Source organism: Amia ocellicauda, chromosome 17, assembly GCF_036373705.1.
Source record: "Amia ocellicauda isolate fAmiCal2 chromosome 17, fAmiCal2.hap1, whole genome shotgun sequence".
NCBI lineage: Eukaryota > Metazoa > Chordata > Actinopteri > Amiiformes > Amiidae > Amia > Amia ocellicauda.
Genome location: NC_089866.1, coordinates 21592825 through 21618102, shown reverse-complemented (window position 1 = coordinate 21618102; position 25278 = coordinate 21592825). Strand labels below are relative to the sequence as shown.

The window sequence follows — 25278 nt, the reverse complement described above, 5'->3', positions numbered from 1 at the left end:
TTGTAAGAGGAAATGTCATCTTTAATGTCCTAGATTATTTTGTTGTACCGTGGTTTATGAAAAGGCTATTTGAGGAGGTGGGAAGCAGTCGGACATGTTGACAAAGCTTTTGGACAAGCTCATTCATCAAAGTATGAAGGGTCTTGGCAAATTTAGGTGCTCCAGCTTTTATCTTGGTGTAGCTTACTAAGTCATCCTTCATTTTGAAAACATTTCATTTATCTGCAGGAATAGACAAGTGGGGAAATGGTTTTCTGGCCCTAAGTTTTAAAGTAAAATAAAATGTATATTTAATGTTTCTGTAGCTTGGCTTTTAGCTTGGCTTTGAAATAATGTTAAGTGTTAATGTGTCCAAAGAATATTTTGGAATAACTTTACTTTTTGTGGGGGGGGTAAAGTTCCTTTTCAGTACTGAAGTTTGAGCCTTTGCCAGTAATTCAAACTTTTCATATATTTTTTCTTAAGATTAAACCACCTTCATTTGCAGTGTATGTTTTGCTGATTGATATTTATATTTTGTAACTTACCAGTAAATCAATAGCAACACACAAACGGTAGCGACAGACTGGGACCTTTCAAGGTTTTTTGAATGTTGTGATTTAATCGGTCTTAGCAATGTCTTCCATTAACCTTCACAAGGTGCACACTTGGAGACATTTTGCAAAGCAGGCTTTTTTGGCATAATGCTTATGTCCCCTGGTGAGCATTGCATGAAATTTTCATTTTCTTCCAGCTGACCTGTCCTGGGGATTTTCACAGCAGTGGTTTGTAAACAGTATGGAGATTTATCTTCAAAAAGTTTACAATTTAACTTTCCTGTGTTTTTTTTTTTTTTTTTTGTAAGTTGTATATTGAATAAGTGCAAAGTGGGGAGCTTTTCTCTTTTAATGAGCAGTTTGTATTAACATTGTGGCCTTGTGCCCACAGCTGAGCAAGAACCCCAGGAGAGCGAGGAGCCTTTTGTCGCTCCCCCCGGCCTCGCTGTGCCCCCCGATGTGGAACTGGTGAGTGCAGACGTTATAAGCCCCTGGAGAATGTATTTCACAGCACTGCAGACAGCATCTCCGCTTGCATCTCCCACTCTTGCCTTTAATCTCTTGTGTGGTTTTAATAAAATAAAATGAAAAAAGATACAGATCTGTCTTTTCGGACACTTTCCTTTGTCTTAGCTTGACTCTTGATTTAATTTGATTTCACGGCATGGTGAAGGTCTCTCAACGCTCACAAGTTACTTTTGTCATTTACAGAACCACAAAATCCTCCTAAACACTGTGATAAGAGATTTTTACACAGCTATGTACATTTTTTGTTTTGAAGTACGACATTCCCTCAGGATCATGTTTTTCGCGCCTGGTAGCTAAATTATTCATATTGTAATTATTCATATGTTTTTTCTGTAATCCTGCTGCATCTGTCAAAACTCTGTAATTTGGTACTGTCACTACATTTGTGTTTTCTTCACTAAATGTCTAGAGGGCTGTTCGATAACTTGTGAAGGCTATTGACAAGTACATTGTAATTAATTTCCCTTTACTATGTGGCATAGACAAGCACTCATATTTCAGTCACACACGGTCTTGTCAAGTATTTATAAAAAAATATATAAAAGGGATATTTTTTTTTGCCTTTTTTGGATTTGATGTATTTATTATATATGAAAGTAGGCAGGATTTAATTTTGTTCTGGATGCTTTTGCACTAGACTTTGCAAAAAAAAAAAAAAAAAACATTTTTGGGTAGGCTTGGACAAGGTCAGGCCAAGTTAATACATGTAGCCAGGAGCTTGTGTTGCATCCATTGTGTGGGGAGTAAACAGCCTTGGTATCCATTTTCTTTACAACTTATTACTGCAGGTATAACTTATTTTTTTTGCTTTTACTGTATGAACTTTGAAAACAAAAATAATACTTTTAAGGAAAGAAAAATGTCATAACATGATATAGAAACTGGCAATATTTTAATGTCTTACAAGCTTGGGATATTTGAAACCCTTTACATTGGTGAACCAAATATTTTAGGTCATTGTGCAAGTCATAATGCCAAAAATGCAAATGCGTATGCCTATAATCAGAAATTCAATCTTCTCATCTGGAAAACAAATTTGTAGGTCATCAGTGGCTTTGCTTTAAACTTATTTAAGTCTGAAATCCTTGGTGAACAATTGTTTGTATTGGTGTTTGTTCTGCAGTGTAGAATATGTAATGCTACCTTCAAAGAGAAACATTCTGCTTCTCCAACACATCACTGGAAGAACAATATTGAGTAGCCTGTAACCATTTTCAGTCTTCCTTCCCAAGGAAGAAAGTTCAGTTCCACTTCTTTCACCTTTGTACATAACCCAGTTTAAACAATCTTAACTGTGTGCAAATCTTCATTACAAAAAGCACAGTAATTAAATCACACTGAGACCACATTTGTGCTTGCTTGTTACTGTTGGGTACCTGATCACATGTAAATTTGGGATTTGCTAAATACACCCTGAGGGATCAGTTCTAAGGAAATGTAAGCCTGAACTGTTGATCTTACCTGCCGTTCTTATAATAGGATTTCAATAGTAGCTGTACCAGCCGTCAATTGCTACACTTGAAACATCCAATTAGTAAAGCTGGCAAGATTCTTTGAATGTCTGAGATGAATTATTAATGTAAAATTTCATAAAGCACAGAATGAATAATAGAGGGGAGGGGAATGTGTTCTACTTTTTTATATTGACTGAGGAGAAAAATAAGCCTGTCCTATTTATCTTATTAATTACAAGGTTACAGCAGCTAAGATACTTGTATTAAGATGTGTTGGTTTGGGAATATAACCAAGGCTTAAAGTTGGTTGAAATGTCAAGGCCTTATTTTTTTTATTTTTTTTAAATTCATGTACATTAAATACATTAAGATCTTCAAGACCTGTACAGAAATGTTAATTTGCGATACTTGCGTACTTCTGTCCTGTAACAAGACAGATTTGCTCTGCACCACATTTTCTGTCATAAATAGATGTAGCCTTTTAATCCTGTAATGTTTGATCTGTAGCTTTTGAGTTTTTTTTTATTGATCAGCCTTTAGTTATAACTTTTCTTAAAAATACTTACTACAACCACTTGTCTGTCATTGATCATTGCTGTGCTATGTCTGTCTGCTTTTCCCCGGTTTAGCCTGCAACAACGAAGATGCATGCCATCATCGAGCGCACAGCCAGCTTCGTCTGCAAGCAAGGGGCCCAGTTTGAGATCATGCTGAAAGCAAAGCAGTCGAGGAATTCCCAGTTCGATTTCTTGCGCTTTGATCATTACTTGAACCCTTACTACAAACACATCCTCAAGGCCATGAAGGAGGGCAGGTACACCAAAGTCTCAGAGGCCAAACCAGAGGACAAGGACAGTAAGTGGAGCTTCTTCATGATCTGTTAGGGCTGCCACAGGCCATCGAGTGAAAGTAGGGATACTAACGTCTCTTAGTTCAACTTTGTTCTTTTATAACTTTTTTTTAATGCTCTAGTTATATAACTATTCACTTAACAAATACACTTATTCATAATGCGTTAAGTTGAGTTTCCATACAGATTTCACAATGGGTTCAATTTATATTGGTTTCTTGTTTTCCATTTAAGGAAATGTCACCTATCCTACTAGACCTGTACTTTTTAAAAATCTGTTTTGTTCGTACTTGTTATTAAATTTGAAGCGATTCATTAGAGAAATGTGCTTTCAAGCCCTAAGCCAGAAAGCTGAAGTTAAATGCATATTAAATAATCCTTTACAGTAGAATCCATACTCTTGCGCTCGTGCTTTCAACAATCCTGTTTTAGTTGAGATAAGCACATTTCAGATGTTTGTCCGTGAGATTTTTTAGGATAAATCTGTGTTTTTATATAACTTTGGGACGTGCGATCTCTTGAAAAGGTTCCGGGTCTGAAGATTCGGATGATGACGTGGATGGAGGGTATCTTCATCCCAGTCTGTGTGCTTTCAAAAAGAGTAACAGACTAGAAGAAATCATGAAGGTAAATCTTATAATGTATACGTTTTGTAGTCTTCAACTGTATTCATGGAGAAGTCAGAATTATGCTTGCTATGGTGCGTGTTATCTCCAAAACTGACAGTACCAGCAGTCAGATGGATTATACATGTTAAATATCCTATTTTGGGGTATTTAGTATTCGTTGCTACTGAAAGAAATAATAATGTGAAATTGTCATAGTATCGATTTGTAGTCTGGGAATATTCATGATGGTCCTTCAAAGTTTAGCTACAGCTGTGAATAAGCGGATAAATCCCTCTTTACTGAATCAGCTGTATAACTGTTTTGTTTTAGTCTTGGTTTTCTTGGGGGTATTGCCCCATAAACAACCAGTTTAAATATTGCATATTTACTGCACATAACTACTTGTTAATAGGATGTGCGAGTCACTATTTTACAAATGATGAGTTTTTAAATTAGTAAGCTGTTATATTCCTTAGCATAATTTAACCTGAAATCAAAGAGGATAACTTCAAACACGTTTTTATTTTTTGGTTGAAGATAAACTGTAATCTGGTCTTTACTCTCTCCTTGTTAGAGCTCAATGTCAAATAAAGATGTTGTAAAACCCAGAATAAATGGTTTTCTTGGTCAGATTGAATCAAATTGAAAAACTTTAAATTAGTATTTAACATCACCTGCACACATCTGGAGAATCCAACTGTGAAGCTTTTTGTTTGACAAATATATACACACAAACATTGTGTACAGCCAGAGGGAAGTTTGTTTGAAAATAAAGTCTGGCACCTTATCTCCGCAAACTGATAACATAAAAGTATGTGAAGTTAACTTCGCAGTCACTGCCACTTATTGATCGCCACCTGTTTAACAGGTTTGCAGCTTCTCATTCTTAATGTTGCTGCTGTGTTGTTTCTAATAGTTTTTAGTGGTCCTTACATGTCATTTTATATGAATGTGTGCATGGAGAATGCAAATTTAATTTAGATGAGACAATGTAGATAAATTAATTTCTACAGTAATCAGATTTAGTTCCTCTTTTATTTTGATGAAAAACTGCCCTGAAATCTTCAGTAAATATTTTCAGATATGTTTATGTATGGATATATATTGTATTATTTCTATTATTTTTATGACTTTATTTTATTGTAATCCTTCACCTCATTTGCTGTATTTAAGTATTTTGGCCTGTTTTTTGCTCCACTGTGTAACTTATTACATTTCGTCTGCATTTTTTGCATAACCATTGTACACTGTTTAACTTTTGCAATATCACGTTTAATTCATTTTAAGGTTATGATGAAATAGTATTTTTAAATAGGACTTGGATAAAGAATCAGCCAAATAAGTAATATTAGCTTTTTACAACATGGAAACTTCATAACACTATTTTAGCATTTAAAAAAATAGCCTTAACAATTCTAGGTTTCCTCTTCCTTGCACTTAAATGAGCAAGGCCGACTTAATGTTCTTTAGTGTGTTCTGTGTTTCAGACGGTTTCTTTTTTGGTTCCAAAACCAGTTCCTCTGACTATTTGGTTTAAGAACTGGCACTAAAATATGCAATTAAAATGACTATTTCTATTCCAGCCTTTACAAGTAATGGATCCAGATCACCCTCTGGCAGCATTGGTCCGTAAAGCCCAGCTAGACAACAGTGCTGCAGCCAAGAAGGCTGAAGAGAGCGCGCTGGCAGCAGGGGCCCTCCGTGCTGCAGCCACCGCGGCCCCCGCAGAATTCCCCAGCGACTGTAAGTGCACCTTTTACAATAACGACTGGCAGTGATACTCACTGAACCAGTGATGCGCAGAAATCCAATCAGTGTATAGTCTTCCTACAAAGGGCAATTTTATGGATATTGAGTTTTACCTTGTGTGTCATATTAGGATTCTGTATGCTGCTTTAAGGTAATCGATTAATGCCATACGACTGTTCCTGAGCACAATTCTGTTCTTTAATGCTTAACTTGTATACTGATCTTCTTTAGAGTTGCTTTTATGATCTAACAAGTACTCATCCCACATCAAAATAAATCATGCTTTTTAGTTTCTTCAAATGCTGCAAATCCCAGGGTTTTTAACTGGGTCTGTTTTAAGAATTAAATATTTATTTGTCAAAGATCTGTAACTCCTAGTCCATTGTGCTGAGTGAGTCTATTGTTAAGTATAAGTACTGAAAATTGGTTAATAAATTAGTAGTTAAATGGTAGTTTTTTTTTTTTTTTTTTTTTGCTGGTTTAATTTGTTTTCAACACACATTCCATTTGATAGTGTGATTATCAAACCGTTAAATTAGTGTCATGTTCTGTCCTGTAATCTTGTTATTTTAAATAGCTGGCTGTCCAAGACTGCTATTAAAGTGAAAGCCCATAATTTTGTCTGTTTTTATACCATTTACCTTCATTCTAATGTGATGATTTGTTCTGAGGTTCAATGTGAAGGGGGTAGGTAAAGATACACAGTGCATTTTCACTTTTGAGCTGTATTAATTTGATTTTCCTTTGCTTGGTTATTTTATTAACTAGAATTGAATCCTCCTCCCCCCCTCAGAAGGCAAAATCAGCACAATGTATTGCCTGGTTTACAGCCAGTATGATCCCAGCAGAGATCCATTTAAACGACACCTGTTCTGTTGGCAGTTTCTTGAACAACAGAATTCCATGCATAGAGATATGAAATGCTGGCTGCAGGTCATTGCGTGTAGAAATTAAAAAAATAAAATTGCTCATACAGAGTCTTTTTTTCTGAGATCTTTAAACAAATTAGGTTTTTGCAATCAGCATGTGTTAGTAAGCACTGTGATTTAATTGTTATGCATTCAGAAAGCTTTTTGCTTTCCCATCTCACGATTTATTTTCTAAAAGGTTAACAGAGAGAACATTTTCAGAAGATAAAATAAAATGACTGCGATTTCATCTTAACCTGGAGAATGTATAGAAATGTGAACGTAATCACTGTTCAGAGTAAACATTGAGATGCATCTCAATTAGTTGACTAACCAGCTTCTGCAAACTGTGCTTCTCAGGTGGGTACAAGTTGCATGCAAAGAGGCCTGTAGGCACTTCAAGGAAATAAATTATGAAGTATGCATTTAATGCAGTCTTTTATCATTAGAAAAAGGTAAACCATAAAATCATAAGGTGGGATAATTTAGATAATCTTCAGTTTTATTAAATATTTTATCAAAGCTTTTGTTTCTGCAAAGCTTTGAAATGCACAGTTCCAGCCTTTTAAGTTATCCTCACAAGTTAAATGCCATTCGAACAGCTTCCATCAAAACATTTCCTTTTCTCTCTCAATGGGAAGGGGGATTTTTAACATTTCACATAATTTTTCAAAACCTAAAAACACTTTCTGGGTTGATCAGCTACACAAGGAGAATTCACCAAAGATATTCACACATCCAGATGGGTGATATTGATTCCTTTCCTGCCCTTTCATTTCCTAAGAGAGTATACAAAAGGCAGTTGAATAAAGTTGTAGCAAATGAAATCTTGGTGGCTATGTGCATCACTGAAATGAGTTGTTAACAAGCACGACAAAGCATAAATAAATCCCAAGGCAGTGGAGCAATTTTATATTAGCTTCTGGCAATATCTTTACTCAGATCTCCTCTGTAAACTCGTCCAAGGTAATGATAAAATCTATACTTTTTAATCTTGCAAACTGATTTACCTTTTCTTGCTGCCGGAAACGCATCCCGTTAATCGAAAATACAAAGTGCATTACAAGTGTGTTTCTAATTGAGACTGTTGCAAAATGTCTGTTTAGTCTTGATAATATCTAACTTTTCAGTTCAGAATGCAGCCTCGATTTTGATATTAAATTAATTAATGCTTGTGCAATCCTTTCAATACACCATAATGTAGTGAAAAATAGTAAAATATGTACGAAGTTAATTTCTTACTGATTTTATTCTTACTTTAAGAATTGCTGTCTTCTTTTGGAAGGGTTTGTCCACCTTCTCTGATCCTTAAACCACTTTTGCTGACATCTTTTCTAAAAATGTGGTTACAGGTCCACTGAATTGATGTTTAAGCCTTTACAATTCCTGCAGTAGAAGCAGTTTGCCAGCTGAACTTAGTCTGAAATGGACCTTTTTTTTTTTTTACACAGTGCCCTCCGAGAGCTTACTTGCTGATTTTGTCCAATCATAATTAAGTCCTCAAGCAAAGTTCTTCGTCAAAGTCCATTCAAACACCAGAATCCTTCAGGTTTTCGTCAGGGGTTTTTCAACAAAGAGTTCTTCTAGGTGAATTAAAGACATTTGTCCAATAGTTAATTTATTGATGGCTCAATTTGTACAAAAAAGTTTGATTGGCCTTATAGAACAGGATGTGCTTCCCACTGCTATAAACACTGAATATTTACATCCAAGCAGGCTTGCATATTTTATGTTTTCCTCTGTCAGGCCATGTTCAGGTAAGTTAGATTCACTACCAATTAAAGACAATAGGCTGTCCTCCAATACCTTCTGCATTAAAATGAGATTCTAAACTGCCTTGTCCTTATCCTGATTAATTATACCTAAATCATTTCTTGATTATATAAGGTCATATCACATCCATAAGGACTGAGTTAACATGGAAAATGTTAATCTTGTGTAAATTCTCCTTCTCTTCTTAAACATCACTTCACATGAGTACCCACTAGAGGGATTGAACTGTGGCCTCCCATTAACACCGAAACATGATTTTAATGGTGGCGTAGCAAAGTCAAAGATGTGCTTTGGGTCCTGATCTCACTCTTGACAGCATGACACTTTGTTACTGTACTTAGAAAATGTGATATTGATCTACTTTGTATTAAAACCTTCTGCTTTTCATCACTTCATTGATTATGCTAGATTGCCTAAACAAGTTGAAGGCAGTCTCTGGAACATCATCCTTCAAAAATGTGGGAGTAATAGAAAAAGCAAATTCTCGTTGCATTTACATTCACATCATTCTCAGAATGTTTTAAAAGCTTTTTCTGTGAAGCTGGGTATTGGGTAATTAAATCATTTGAAACAGCAGATAATTTGCTTCATGTTATTATGACGGCTTATTTCAGTTTACTTGCAAGGCTTGTAGCTTCTGGAACCCTTAATAATGAACTAATTTTCTTAAATATTAAAAAGCAAATGAGCAATATAACATTCTCTGTTTAGAAGGTGTAGGCCAGAATGACAAGTGCCTCATATTTTAGCAGCACATGCTGAGATCAGCGCTTCTGTCATGGTTTGAAATATTTTTCTGGCAATCTGTTTTTACTAGCTTTAAATTTCCAGTACAAAGGTGAAACTCTGTTTTTAGCAGATTCCATTAGAATGCTAAGGTCTTTTAGGTGAACAGCTTTAATATAGAAGAACAACACTGAAGACAAATGCAGTAGTCTATTTGCATTCATGAAATATTAATGAAACATTGCTGACCATTTTGACCCTCTTAATGTGGCAAACAATCTACCTTTAGGGATAATCTATTTGATCTAGCCGTTTTGGAATGTATTAAGTCTGCATCACACCTGATAAGACCCTTTGGTGATGTCATAAAGCAACTTCTGTGAATTATTAAAAAGTAACTGCAGTGAAGATTGTTAGTGTCTTTTTCAGAACACATGAGCTGTGAGCAGTGATTGATAGGTAGAGAAGCTGTTCTGAAATGTATTGTGACTTTTCTGATTCTTACTGTTTTCTAAAGTAAGGGGTGGTCTGAGCATACATATATTGTGGTTACGAATTACCTGATGGTGTGAAAAGCACAGAAAAGCAGATTTTTTTAACTATATTCCTGTACAACTCTCTTGGGGTTCACTAATATGTTGTTGAATTGAATAGCTACAACTGTGGAATTATTATCCAGACATTAGAGCCACAGAACCACTAATTAATTAGAGCCAATTCATTGTAAGTCATTTAGAGACACAGTACCACTAATTCAAACACCCTCCCCTCTTTTTTTGGAATTGTCATATAAAAATTAATCTCTCCTTTTTAAAAGTTTTTCTAGGTACAAAATAATGCGATAATTCATCTTGTTCTGTTTTGTTATACATTCCATTATTAAATGTAGTGTTGCGGTTTGTTATATTGCATCTCAGACATTTTCTTAATTAGAAGGTTGCTATTTCATTGCCACTCGAAGAAGCAGGATTGCTGTTAGTGTGGATGCTGATGTATTGCTTTTGTGTTCTTCTGCATTTCTTTACTGTTGGCCAGGATTATTCATTGTCATCATGTAGCCTAATACAGCAGTTTCAGATAATATGCAAAAGTCCAATAATGTCCTTGTCTCTAGAGTGAAGCTTTTAAAATTTTACTCGGGCATGTTGTTCTGGTAACATCTAGTTTCCTGGGAGGTCCGTGCCTTTAGTTGACCTTTCCTAATTGGATTAGATGTCGATCAGGCTCGCAGTTGCACAATGTTCATAAAATGTTAGTTGCAAATAAGCACTGTGCTCTCGATAAAACCTCTGTACTGCTTGTCAAAACCTATCGACAAAAAACTGCTTTTTGTTGCCAGAGTACATCCGTATTCCACTTCCCTTTATCAGATGCCATAGTGGTAAATGTCAGATATGATCTAGCCTTTATTCACGTTTATTAATGATTTTGGGCTAAGTCAATTAAATAATCTTAATTAGGTGATTTCTCATTCAAATTATCAAAGTCTAAAGTGTTTTGTTTTGCTCTGCCAGTTCTCTGTATTTAATTGGATCCTTTTCTATTTATGTACTAGTTAAAAATTTGGCCACACTTTAATGTACACAAATGGCATGTTATAAATATTTAATTAACACTGCCTTATTAAGGAATTATATTAGGGAAGTTGAACATTTCCTAACAGTGTTCATCACAGAGTGTAGAAGCTCTCCGTGAAGAGGTTACAAGCATTTACGTTCGCCATTTTCAAATTACTATTAAGAAAAATTTAAAGAAACATCTGATACAAATACTACATAGATTAGTAAAAAAACACATCGCATACAGTAAACATAAAGCTGTGTGTCTAAACGAAAGGCTTTTTCTCTGCACACCTGTATGAAAACCCATAATTTCCTATTGAGTGACAGGGAGCAGCGCCTCTCGGACACAGTGGCACCGAGATTTTCGGTTCCTCCCCTTCTCTAAAAGCAGAAGCCCAAATGGAGGTTTCACGCACACCCCCAGTGAAGGTGTTATTTGATAGGTTACATCCCCACCAATAGTAAGTTAACAGGTGTTTTGTACCCGAAGTCAAAAAATAAAAATAGGTTTGATTACTTTACCACGAGTGCTGCTAGTCTGAACATAAAACGTCTGTGTTGCAACTGATATGAGAGGTGGCTGTACCCCTCTACTTTCAATTTTTATATAGACCTAAGACAGACTTTTTGGGCTTTTTTTCGGGGTATTTTTTCGAACACTAACCGCCATTTCCCATCAGCAGTGGAAGCGTGCAAACCCCAGAATTCCATTTACAAGATCAATGACCGCAGTCATTTATAATGGGGTTAACCACTGTTATTGTCCTGCTCTTTAGTATAATTATAACAGTTTATATTATGACTTATGTCGCTGTATATTACAAAAAGGAATGCATTTAGAAATGTCTTATTTGTAATATAAATAATATTTAACAAAATACGTGCTTGGAATGGTTTGTGAAAATATAATTATCTGTGCGCACACTGTATGCAAAAGAGTGCAAAGTCATCACAAATGACCATTACATTTATTTCTTTAAAAAAAATCAGCAGCTCACAAAGCTCAATTTAAAGTTCTCCAGACATTGCAAACAGGCGAGGCTGTTAACGAGTAATCAAGTTTTAAACGATTTATGTTATTTAATCAAAGGACTTTAAAATGAGCTAGGTGAGCTGCTCTATCCATGCACTGATGAAAGCATGAGCTGTGAAATGTCTGCACCCTTTGCACTTCAAGACCTGTTTTTTTTATTTTTTAATATAAATTTTTTAAATAAATAAAGGTAATTTATCATGGCTTTGGTCGCTCTTTTACATGCAGTGTGTGGGCAGGATCCTTCCTCTCATAATCAAATAACTAATTTTTTCCAATTTTTTATTGAGATGGAAAAGTTGTACTATTTTTGGAAATAAACTTTTTTTTTTTTTTTTAAAGGATAATCTTTGTTAATGTATACAATGAACTCCATACAGTGCACTTTAAAACACAAACTGCATGTCCTAGGTTACTTGTTTAGGAAATCTTTCAAAGATGTCCGCTGTACGACTCCTGCTGTTTAAACTTGAGCTATTCAGGTTTAACCATGAACTGATCTCCACTTGGTTTGTTCATCACAAAACATGTAATAACACAGAGCTCTTTGCTTACGGGAAAACCCAGTTCGCTACATTATTGTGGCTGCTTTCGTCCCTTTTTGATTTCACTGATGTAGTTCATCTTTGAGTGAGACAGACACTCGTTTAGCACTCGCCATTAATACAGAACTGCAAACGAGTTTGACTGCAGTGGGTTGATTTACTTCAAAATTGATTATTTAAGTAAATGTGACAATGCCTACACTAAAATTAATAACTCAAGCGTCAACAATTACAAATGGTAAATCATACCAGATTCTGTACTCCATTAAAACATCTAAATAAGCCTATAATTAAAAAAAAAAGTTCCCATCTATTTTCTCTCTGATAGGGGAGGGGGTTTCTATTGCATTACACATTTATACTACTTTACATACATTGTATATGTACATTAATCAAGCAATACTAGTTTGTGCAGTACAGTACTTTTTTAATTCGGGGATGGTGTGCAGGTACAGTACCTGGTTATTACATACCTCAGTTATGACATACCTATTTTATGGTCCCAAGGTTGTATCAGAGTTTCACTGTACTTCCATTTGTAATTGGCATTTGGTTTGTTTTCCAATGCCAAGTTGTGAAATTCCTCTCAAGAAACTTGTTAATTTCTGATTTGACCAGGTTTGATAACATTCGCTTTGTTAGATATGTGGCATTTGAAGTTTGGTGATGGGGAGCTGGCTGCTATATTCTCAGATCATTTGCATAAACAACAATAATAATACCTGGAAATATCATGAATGAAACATTCTATTTTAGGTAATATAGTAGTAGAAATCGTATAAGCAATCCCATTTTTGCATTTGCGTACGAAACAAACTAAAACTGTTTTCCAAATTGGCTTAGTGACACAGAAGCTGAAAAAACTCCCGACCTTGTTACAACTCTGCTCCTCCATTTCTTTTATGCAATTGTAATTTAAATAGTTTGGATATACATAGTCTTGCATATTATTTTCTTGCATGTGCTTCACATAAAATGATCCCCAGTGTTTCTAAATCGCAGTATGTAGTTTTCTTAGTATTACAAATCTTATATAGCGCAGTAAAACAGTGAATGGTGGTGGCTCTGGCAGTTGAATGCAGGAGAGGATGCGTCTCCACTCTGTCTCTTCATTCCACTCTGAACACTCGAGCGGCTGCGCAGAGCTGCGTTTTGGTGTCGTTTCTCGCCAAACGCTGGACTCGCACCATCTGACAATGTTTTGGGGTTTAGTTCACACATCGATAAAAATGTATCAAGTATCCCACCCAAACCTTAGTCTTGTACTATGATAAATGTGGTAGTTATTTATGTTTACTTTTAGTAAGTTTTAAAATGTCTTTTTAATGACACTAGGTAAAGAAAATCGTCGGATTTGATAAAACAATACATGTTTTTGGTGCATAAAAATACATATTTATTAGGTATCACAAGTCACAATTTAGGTTTTTTGATATTGCGTACGTCTAAGTTAAGGCATAAGCTAACCATTAACAGCTTTGGATTTTTTTTTTTTTTTTATCGGATCAACCACCCTATGTGGAAACTGACCTTGAGTGAATAACATGTAAATACTCTAAGGTAATAATGTATTTATAAGTGACATAAGTTTATCCATTTCCCCCACACATAAAAGACAGTTCTGTTTTCTGTGATCAAAACAATACAGTGGAAAAGCTTTTTCTTTATTATCTTGGTTTTGGTCCTTTTATTTTCTTCCAATTGTCAGTCTCTGCTGCCGCTCATTTGACTTGGTTTGTTGGAATGCATTTGTAACCCATGTTTCAATTTTTCTCTTTTCATAGCAACGGTCGCTGCAATGTATTATGGGTACTACATGCTGCCGGATGGGACCTACTGTTTCGCCCCTCCTCCCCCAGGGATAGACGCCAACGCCTACTACAACTCCTTACCCTCTGGGATTTTACCCACATCCTCTGGAGCCGCTGCCCCCCTGCCCCCTGGGACGACTCCCCCACCGCCTCCAGAATCTGCCAATAGCCCCAGCAGTCAAGCGTCTGCTCCAGCACCCACTACTACTACTACTACTACTACTACTACAAGGTGTGTTACTTAGGAGAGCAAGATAATGGACCACCAGTGCCTACATATTGAATAGCCAATAGAATGTTCTTGGAGTTCTTGACTTACCTTCCTTGTGGTAATTAAGTTGGTCATTGTGGTGGAGGTCACATGACCCTGTTATTGGTATGTAGATCATATTCATCTGAGTGTACTTTGTTGGAAGTTCATTAACAGAGAAATTTCACTACATAGTTGAGGGGAGATTTGGTTTAATTTAGTTTGACCTTACTTTTCAATATTACAACGTGACCAGTTTGGGAAGCCTATTGTTATACTTATACATCTCTATTAAAAAGGGTCGGACAAATTAAGCTCTGCAGGAAAAGTGGGTATATTATTCCATGCTAATTGACACAAAAGGTAAACGGCACAGTGAAACGTAAGTGACAGTAGTGAAAGAGTCAATAAAGGATCTCTTTCTCCCTGGAGAACAGTTGTCAACACTTTTATTCTAAAGTTTTAATAACATTCAAAACTTCGGTTAAGAATTCTCTCCAAACAACATATTTAATCTCAAAATCCCTACAGCAGTTCAAGCTAATGTCAGTATTGTCAGAATGGAAAATGTTTGCATACTATTAACCTCTCGGCTGCTTTTTTAAAACTGTATTTCTCTCCCAGTAAGCAGGTCTTAATACTCAGGTTATTTTCCTACATGAGGAATACATTTTCTTTTTTTATATATATAACTATTTATGAGGCTTGTTTTAACCAAAGCCTGGGGTTTGTTTGAGTTTCGTATTTTCTCTTCCTAGTTCCCAATCCCAAGCTCCTGTTGCCGCTATCATTCCTCCGCCCCCAGACATCCAGCCGGTCATCGACAAGCTTGCCGAGTATGTCGCCAGGAATGGAATCAAATTTGAGACCAGTGTCCGTGCCAAGAAGGATCCGAGGTAAGGAAAAATGCTGTCTGTTTTTAAAAGCATTGATACAGTGGTTTGTAATCCATAGGACACAAATTTAGCTCCCTGTTAAAATGGTCCCCTTTTCCCCATTGGTGAACCTGAAATTTGTCTTTAAATTTATGTGGATTCACACCCTTTAAATCAACTGTCTGTACTGTATTGTCAGTTTATAGTGTACGGAGTTGATTAATATTGTTAATTGGCAACAACTGGCCCAACAGATTATATATATTTTTTTCTCCTTGATTATTCTGTTCACGTCCCCTGTTGAAGAGGTGTATTCCAGGTATATATTAATATTATAGTGGAAGGATGTTTACATTATAATTCATGTTTGCAAACTGAGCAACTCCTGCAATTTAAGCAAATTTCCTCAGTAATAATTCTGCTGATCATGAATAACTTTTTAATTATTATGTAATATATGCCTATGAAAAACACTGCCATCTTGCTATCTTTTGGTAGCTTATAAATTTTCTCATAACTTGGCAAAACCTTTTGTTGTGCACAGTTATTTTAGGTTTTAGGATCCATGCTGCACTGCTCTTTTGGATACTTTGCTGAATTAATAAAAAAAAAAAATTGCAAAGAGATCCTATTTGTTATGAATGACAAAACAAAGTTTAAATCCTTTCAGCATTTGTTTCTAAAAGCAAAAATCATAATCTTAAAGTTTCTCAAAGTAAAAGTGTGAATACTCGGAAGCAATATTTTATTGGGGATAAGGAACACTGCAGTCCCCTCATATTAATAATAATTGAAATACATTGGCTAAAAAATGAAGTTGGCATTGAATACTTTCAGCATATTATATTTTGCAGTCCCTGAGGTCACTGCTGCATCTGGCTTACAAATTTGTCACCTTTGACAAACAATATTTTGCCCACAGAAACTTCAATCAAAAGATGCACATCACTTAAGATGGTCTGTACAGACAAGTTCGGAGTATCAAGCTAAGGGGTGTGTAGTGAGTTGCCTGAGAGTAGATAAGCTGAAGACTCCTACCTACTCTTGCATAGGTCTTATGTTTTGTTTATCTCCTCCTAGGTTTGACTTCCTGCAGTCCTGGCACCAGTACAATCCGTACTATGAATTTAAAAAGCAGTATTTTGCGCAGAAAGAAGGATGCAGTCTGGCTGAGGTATGATCAATTTTATATATATTTTTTTTAAGTTTCTGATTTTGGTGTGTTCTCGCACTGCTTTGGCAAAACTGTTGTGCAGTGCTGTGTCCTAGCTCCAAAAGACAGTCAGATCGGAGATGTTTAATTCTGTTCCAGGGTCACTATTAAAACCCCACAAAACCTTCTTAGACAAGTTCAAGGTCATCTTAATCTTCAGCACAGAAACTTGATTGCCATGGGTGTACTTTTTCAATTTCTTTTTCACTTTGAAATGTGACGTGTTTTTGTTACTGGATTTAGCCCTTAGGATAATTTTATCTGCCGTTGTTTTTGTTGTTTGCTGGCCTAAATATGAAACCTGGGTAATTAGCTAAATATGTACATGCTCCTGTTGTTCTGAGCATTGCAGTACAAAAATAATCCAGTGCTCTAAATTCTGATTCTTATCCTTGTAGTTGCTATTGTTAGGTCTGTCTTTGTATTGTGTAGTGCATCATACCAAAGGGAGGTTAGAAGCATTATGTAGTTCATCCCATCTTTGTGAGGTGTCCAAACAGTCAAACAACACACACGTTGTTCCCCTTTTCTATGGAATGCCGTTTGAGTCAATATTAAATAAATAAATAAGGCTATGAAATAAATAAATGAGGCAATAAATATATAAATAAATAGTATTTTTTTGTATTATGTTTTTCATAATGCCACATTTCAGAATTTCATGGCACTATTTCATAATGACACATTTCCATTTTGTATATTCAAATAAATGAGTCGTGGTTTCTCACAGATTCAGACCAAAGCAGCAGCACATCGAGTCTGTATCGCTGCTGTGCGCACAATACGGAGGACAGCAGCGGAGTTTATCAGCGGATACTATTTTGGCCCGTATTGAAGGCTTTTTTGAGATACTCGGGCGGCTAAGTGCTCTGGTGGCAAAAACACTTATAATACAGGTAGACGTGTAAGACGCGAGGGCCAGTAAACACAATTAAACATGACTGACATTAAACAATCATGCAATCTGGTGTAGCAATATGATATACAAAGAGATGGGTGAAAAGGAGCATGAGTGGCATATTTTCCACCAGAAAATCGATACAACAGGAGACAGGTGGATAAGAAAAGTTGTTTGTCAGCAGTTAAAGTTAGCTAAAACGTTAATGTCAAAGTCTTTACACATACACTTGATCAGTCCACAATACATAGTATATACTACTCCCTTGATAACATCCATCTAATTATGTTTTCTTCGGTTATTATCTTCATAATGTATGTTTCAGTAGTTTCACAACACCGATTTAGCGTTGGTGCGGGGAATGCGATTTGATTTGATTTCGGCTGATTCTCTTGGCTCTGGGAGTGACAGTGTGGAGGCACTGCGCAGGCGCTGGGGCAGGATTCCTGTGTGATGTGAGCAGCAGCTGCTGGCAACACAACGCGACCTGCGCTTTGGGAGTTGAGGAGGGATGAACAACGGTCGAACGCGCATTAAAAGTATAAGGATTAAGTTGCTTTTTAACCATAATCTACTTATTAATTTATTTATATTTCATTATATATGTAATATATAAATATAGGGGAAAATACACGTTTTCACTGCTGGCTGGTGTATTTGTGCAATTCCAGAAAAAAATAAGGATTGTAACTTAGACAATGGGGGGTGAAATGCAATGTACAAACCCAAATTGAAAAGCTCAAGGGGTTAGATTTATGTCACTGCAATTGTGCAATCTAGTGGTGCCCGGGCAAAACAGTAAAAACGTACTTTTTGACTGTAAAATAAGGACATTATTGTAATATGAAATAGAAGTCAAAATTAAATAAATTTCTCCACAGTACTGGGGAGAAGAATAAACAAAAAACAAAGGCAACTGCTGACACTTATATCATTACCTAATGCATATTATGGTCCATGACTTTTGGAGAAGTTGTTTGGTTACTTTCTTCCTGTTATTCTGATTTGATCTGATTTAAGGTAAAGACTTTTTAAACAAGAAGATTCATCACCCTGAGTTTAACGGAGAGAATGATCCTACTGATTTAATTTTACAATTTAAAAAATGGGTAAATACTACCGACTTCTGTACACAGGTACAAGCAAGACATGTCAATACTCGTGGCAAGTGTGGTAATACAGTAGTGACTTCTAACAATTAGTTCACCTCTATAATACATACAAGGCTAACAGATGTACCAACTACTGTTGAAAAAGTATTCAATGCTGAATTAATAGAAGAAGCCCCACAAAAGTGTGTGTGATGGGGTGGCCGGGAATTGAGGCTCAAAGACAGAACCACAGGTAACAAAAACAACACTTTAATTGAAGGAACACAAAGTAAACTGGCATGAAGGACAAAACAAAAGTGAACAAAACAAATTACACACAGGATGGAAACGGTCTTCACTGTGGTATAACAAAACAACACACACACCTTGCTTGCAATCCAAACTCTCTAACCCCTGATGCTTTGCGCACACAAGTATGGTCGTCACCTAAAATATATGTTAAAATGTGTGATGGAAGACAGACAATACCATTATCTAACATGTAGGGCAATCAGTCTCCCGAGGTAATTATTGGTCAGTATTAATGAATGACATAAATCATTACATTGTAATGACTGGCTATTTGTAAAACTCAAAATTTAGTAACAAGCCCAGAAAGCCTGTCTACATATTATATGGATCGTCTTAATTGTACAGCAGCAAAACAATGTTACATTAGTTTATTGCAGGCACATTATACATTTCCAAAGATTACTTTTAAGAATATACATTTGAATACTGAAAACAGTCGGCCTGCACACATCCAAATTTAAACACCAGACACGAGTTTTCAAGTATCATTAACTTAATTAAAGGCTTTTTAAATAAAAAAATCTTTCTGCCCATTTCCTTGCAGACGATATGTTTTGTATGAAACTGTTATTCACATTTGTTTAATGTGGAGATAGACAAACTAAATGTAGCAGTATACGCATGGCTAACACATTGGAAATATGTACCGATGGCTTAGACAATTTGTTTTTAAAATGCATTGACACAACAGATATGGTTAGTGAAAATCTCTATCTCTTTCCATAAAAACGGACATATCTACACATTTGGAGGACAGCACCCTATTAAACGCTCTCACCAGTATGTAGCCCCGTGACCTCAGTCGGAGAGAGAGCAGCCAGTCAGTTCACATTTTATAGTTTATTTTGGTACCAATTAAATACATTTAAAATTTCAAATGATTTGAAATACAAAAAACCCATAAACACACATATATAATTAGATAACTGTGTGGAGAAAATTCCAAAGCCACTTTCATGTAGCTTATGAACTGAGACACGTTAAGCAATTTTACTCATAGGCCTTTCATCAATGTTTGACCAGATTTTGATATTGCAGATGTCAGGAAAAAAAACACCACAGGTGATGTGAATGGTTTTGGGAAGTTATATCAAATATAAAGCTTGGGTATGAACTGCTGATATGTTTGAAAATTAAAACAGAATTTGCGAGGTCTTTCGTACTGCATATTTAACGTGCATTTGATATTGATTATGTTCAGTTAAGTGCCTGCTCTTTTGTATAGGACTGGTAGGTGTGGGTCTTGTCATAAGAAAAGTTAGGATCCAATTGGTTGGTAGCAGAGGCGATTCTAGGGTATGTGAGAGCGGGGGATGTGGCAGAGTTTTCTCCCGTGAGAGCTGGGATTATCCCATTTGCCTAGGATGCCTACCCCCTTGCAATGCCCCTGGTTAGTAATGTAAACCACAGTAAGCTATTCCCACATTCACCGCATTTAACATTACACACAATTCACCTTGGTTGCAATAGGGATTAACACGTGGTTACATTTTATGTACAGTTAACCACCTTAAGCCCTTTCCACATTAAGCGATATTCACATATATGCAGCGCTTAACGTCATACTCCTATTGTTAATGTTACTTAAATGTCTCCATACTTTATTGATGGCATTAGGAAGTTTCCAAATGTAAACATACACAGTTAGAAAAGTCATGGTCATGTGTAAAGCACATTAAGCTTTTTTCTGCGTTAGGCCTTTTAGACTCTCCCGTAAATATCACGGCACTACAGCAGAAGTACAAATAATGTTGTAATGAATATCGTCTGTGTTGTATTCGACGCTACCAGTTTGATGTGCTAAGAACAGCACGGCATGTCGGAGCCTCCGCTGTCCTCTGTATTGTGCGCACAGCGGCGATACAGACTCAATGTGCTGTTGCTTTGGTCTGAATCTGTGAGAAACCACGCCCCATTCATTTGAATATACCAAATGGAAATGTGCCATTATGAAATACTGCCATGAAATTCTGAAATGTGTCATTATGAAAAATATAATAAATACTATTTATATATTGACTCATTTATTTATTTATTTATTGCCTCATTTTATTTATTTATTTATTTATTTCATAGCCATATTTATTTATTTAATATTGACTCAAACGGCATTCCATACTTTTCGATTATCTGCTTTCCATGATCTCCAATATCCAGGATCAGCTTTATAAATCTGGTCTGCAGGCTGAAGTTAGCGTTAAGTTTTTACTGAATGTCATTTACCCCTTAGGATACTTGTGCACTTTACACTGACTGATATATCTACACCAGAGCTTTACACTGCAGCTGGTGGAGAGAAGACTCCAGTTTTCCATTTTTATTGCTGAATTGAATCTGCGGAAAGATAGAGCGGAGATTCAGGGAAAACGCAACCAATGGAAATGTTTAAAAAAAAAAATAGAATAAATATAGTGGATTCAAATGTTACCATTATTCAGTTAGCAGTACCCACACATAACCCCGCTTTTCTAGGATTTTGTTTTTCATTTTTTTTTAGTTTTTTTCTTCTGTGGAAGTTCCATGTATGACATTATAAAACCATTACAGCCGGTGTTGATCATTAGAGAAATGTCATTAGAGCAAATGAGCCAACTGCTCGTTTGTAATTGAATAGCAACCTAGACTGTTGTGCAATGTATTAAAAGAAAATACACAGGCCTTTACAAAGGGGAGATACATTTATAAAGCTATTTGCTCAAGTGCTATAAGTGGTCCCCCACCAACGCACCGAAAAACGGCAACTAAAGTGATATATTATATAGTAAAACAATTAACTTGTTTGAAAGAATTCTACATATATTCTACTTTTCTAGCTGTTTTTTTCTGCTGCTTTGAAAACAGACCAAAATAGGCTGCATTTCACAAAGAGGACAATTAAACAGAATTTTTAACTCTCCACCTCATCAGTCTGATTAAATATTATTAATGTTTAAGTCTGGAAAATGAACTTCAACTTTTAAAATGTGGATTGAGACTCATAAAGCAAAATAGGAGCAAGTCTAGTCGTGCTCATCGCATTTGGTAAATCTTTAAAGGTGATTATACATTGTGTATTAAATTCATAGATGTGCAAAAATGTAAAATAATTAATTTTAATGTTAATAAACCTTTTCCTTCTCTGCAGACGACGCAGTACCTATAGTTTGTATTTCAATCTGCCAGAAAGGGTCACCTTTGACACAACAATAATTTTCAGCTTTAAGTAAACATTTCCAATAATTTCCAAACAATTTCAGAATAGTGCTGGACAAATGTGCTGGACCTTTATTTCTAACAATTTGATGTTCATGTTCTTGCTCTTAGAACATGTCCATAAATATCCATTCATCTCTTTAAACAAAAAATGAGATGCCAATTTAAGGTCAGTCTATCCTCTGAACCCAGCTGTTCCTAGTCTTCTAACCTACTCAGAGCTAATCGCTTGTCTACCATAGTGCATTGAGCTGCGGTTTTCTTTGAATCACCTCGTGTGAAGGGAAAGCATAGATCATCTTATTGAAGCGGATTCTTTATTATGTGTATATTTGTTTAATAATGGGAACAAATTACCTTGACCGTTACTTGCCTTTTTATTGTCTATATTCATGCATCAGCTTTGTTGTGGGAGATCAAGGAAAGCCACCGTTTGATCTCTCAGGTAATTGTACATGAATTCTTAAACTGGGACCATAATAATCTAGTCCCTTGTCTGAAGAATAGTCTGATTTTGCCCATGAATGTCTAAAGCTTTCTGCGCTCAGAGTGCTTTCTTACCCTGGGGTATTGTGAAGCTCAAGGGACAACACCTTTACTTTATCAGCTGTGCTTCAGATGCACAGTTTGTTTCCTTTAAGCCTGCAATAGTGGTCTAATTGTCTAAGCTGTTTTCTGTACCATCTGTTGGAGAAATGTACCAAAGCATTACATCTCGCAATAGTGAGGATACAGGAAAAACACTTTGGGGCTGATTTTGAATTGTTTCATAAACCTCCTTTTCAGATATTTTCGTCTCCCCATCTATTATGGCTTTTGTTTACTTAGGTCTGCGTGGGGGTAAAAGATATAGAAAATTATAAGTCTGAGCATGCATTTAGTTCAGTGGAAGAGATTCATTCCACTTTTTTGAATTATTGTTTTTTTTTCTATTTGAATGAACAATCTATTCGTTTTCTGCCACAATAGGTAATTTTCCTACCTATCGGGGCATTTATAGCTTAATCTCTGCAATTAGCTAATTAATTTTGAATGCCTCTAAACTTTAATTAAGCATCCAATTCAATTAAATGATGTGTCAACTGGATACCAATCGTGCAGTCAGTTTGATTCATAGCACCTATCATCAGTGTATGCTTTGCTGTCCTTTGAGGTTTGATAGATTGGTTATCTTACAGTGAGGGAAAAAAGTATTTGATCCCCTGCTGATTTTGTACATTTGCCCACTGACAAAGAAATCATCAGTCTATAATTTTAATGGTAGGTGTATTTTAACAGTGAGAGATGGAATAACAACAACAAAATCCAGAAAAACGCATTTAAAAAAAGTTGTAAATTGATTTGCATGTTAATGAGGGAAATAAGTATTTGATCCCCTATCAATCAGCAAGATTTCTGGCTCCCAGGTGTCTTAAAGGGAGTGCTCCTAATCTCAGCTCATTACCTGTATTAAAGACACCTGTCCACAGAAGCAATCAATCAATCAGATTCCAAACTCTCCACCATGGCCAAGACCAAAGAGCTGTCCAAGGCTGTCAGGGACAAGATTGTAGACCTACACAAGGCTGGAATGGGCTACAAGACCATCGCCAAGCAGCTTGGTGAGAAGGTGACACAGTTGGTGCGATTATTCGCAAATGGAAGAAACACAAAATAACTGTCAGTCTCCCTCAGTCTGGTGCTCCATGCAAGATCTCACCTCGTGGAGTTTCAATGATCATCAGAACGGTGAGGAATCAGCCCAGAACTACACGGGAGGATCTTGTTAATGATCTCAAGGCAGCTGGGACCATAGTCACCAAGAAAACAATTGGTAACACACTACGCCGTGAAGGACTGAAATCCTGCAGCGCCCGCAAGGTCCCCCTGCTCAAGAAAGCACATGTACAGGCCCGTCTGAAGTTTGCCAATGAACATCTGAATGATTCAGAGGAGAACTGGGTGAAAGTGTTGTGGTCAGATGAGACCGAAATTGAGCTCTTTGGCATCAACTCAACTCGGCGTGTTTGGAGGAGGAGGAATCCTGCCTATGACCCCAAGAACACCATCCCCACCATCAAACATGGAGGTGGAAACATTATGCTTTGGGGGTGTTTTTCTATTAAGGGGACAGGACAACTGCACCGCATCAAAGGGACGATGGACGGGGCCATGTACCGTCAAATCTTGGGTGAGAACCTCCTTCCCTCAGCCAGGGCATTGAAAATGGGTCGTGGATGGGTATTCCAGCATGACAATGACCCAAAACACACAGCCAAGGCAACAAAGGAGTGGCTCAAGAAGAAGAACATTAAGGTCCTGGAGTGGCCTAGCCAGTCTCCAGACCTTAATCCCATAGAAAATCTGTGGAGGGAGCTGAAGGTTCGAGTTGCCAAACGTCAGCCTCGAAACCTTAATGACTTGGAGAGGATCTGCAAAGAGGAGTGGGACAAAATCCCTCCTGAGATGTGTGCAAACCTGGTGGCCAACTACAAGAAACGTCTGACCTCTGTGATTGCCAACAAGGGTTTTGCCACCAAGTACTAAGTCGAAGGGGTCAAATACTTATTTCCCTCATTAGCATGCAAATCAATTGATAACTTTTTTGAAATGTGTTTTTCTGGATTTTTTTGTTATTCTGTCTCTCACTGTTAACATACACCTACCATTAAAATTATAGACTGATCATTTCTTTGTCAGTGGGCATACGTACAAAATCAAATACTTTTTTCCCCTCACTGTACCTTACCGTATTATAGTAATGAGCTTAGCTTTTATTTCGAAATTCAGTTTCTAAATTAAAGCTTTGGATGTCTACAATACTGCCCCCCTAATTCTGCTTTATCTACACGTGTTTGATATGTTTGAAATTTGACTTCTGCATTGTAATTGTATTTTATCAGGTAATGTTAAATATGTATTTAAATTGGAATTTTCTTTATCGCTTGCATTTGGCTCTGAAATATTTTGTAATAAAATAATTAATGGAATTAACTTATGTTATGGGAAGAAAATTATACAGGATAGGCTCTTTACCTCCGCTACCAATCAACAGTTTGTAAAACCAAACATATCTTCAGTTTAACAATATTGGTGCATTTGTGGTGCTTCCTTTTCAGTGTAATTGGAAAATGCATTTATTGCATTGAAAAAAACTAAAGCCTGCAGACATTTAAAGTAAATTTCTGGTGTAAAATAAATTGCTTATTTGTTTGCTGGCAGAATGACCGTTACGGTTTTAAAACTTTCTCCTCCACAGAAAGCATGGCCTATAATTTTACATTTAACTCGGATAATTAACAGTTATTACAGTCTCAAGATCATAGCAACCGTCACACAAAAAAGAGTTCCTTATTGGGCCTTCCTTCCAGTTACTGATGGCTTT

The 25278-nt window shown here is 36.3% G+C and overlaps 1 protein-coding gene across 8 annotated transcripts in view; it reads left to right on the top strand.

The window, feature by feature from the left end:
- sfswap (splicing factor SWAP) overlaps nt 1–25278 on the top strand; it is an 81141-nt gene that overhangs the window by 4526 nt on the left and 51337 nt on the right. For all 8 annotated transcript variants that reach the window (XM_066690129.1, XM_066690126.1, XM_066690125.1 and 5 more), the window contains exons 4-10: nt 928–1004; nt 3148–3373; nt 3895–3995; nt 5560–5719; nt 14057–14315; nt 15092–15229; nt 16289–16382. In XM_066690129.1, the coding sequence (XP_066546226.1) occupies nt 928–1004; nt 3148–3373; nt 3895–3995; nt 5560–5719; nt 14057–14315; nt 15092–15229; nt 16289–16382 (1055 nt within the window). The remainder of the gene's footprint in view (nt 1–927; nt 1005–3147; nt 3374–3894; nt 3996–5559; nt 5720–14056; nt 14316–15091; nt 15230–16288; nt 16383–25278) is intronic.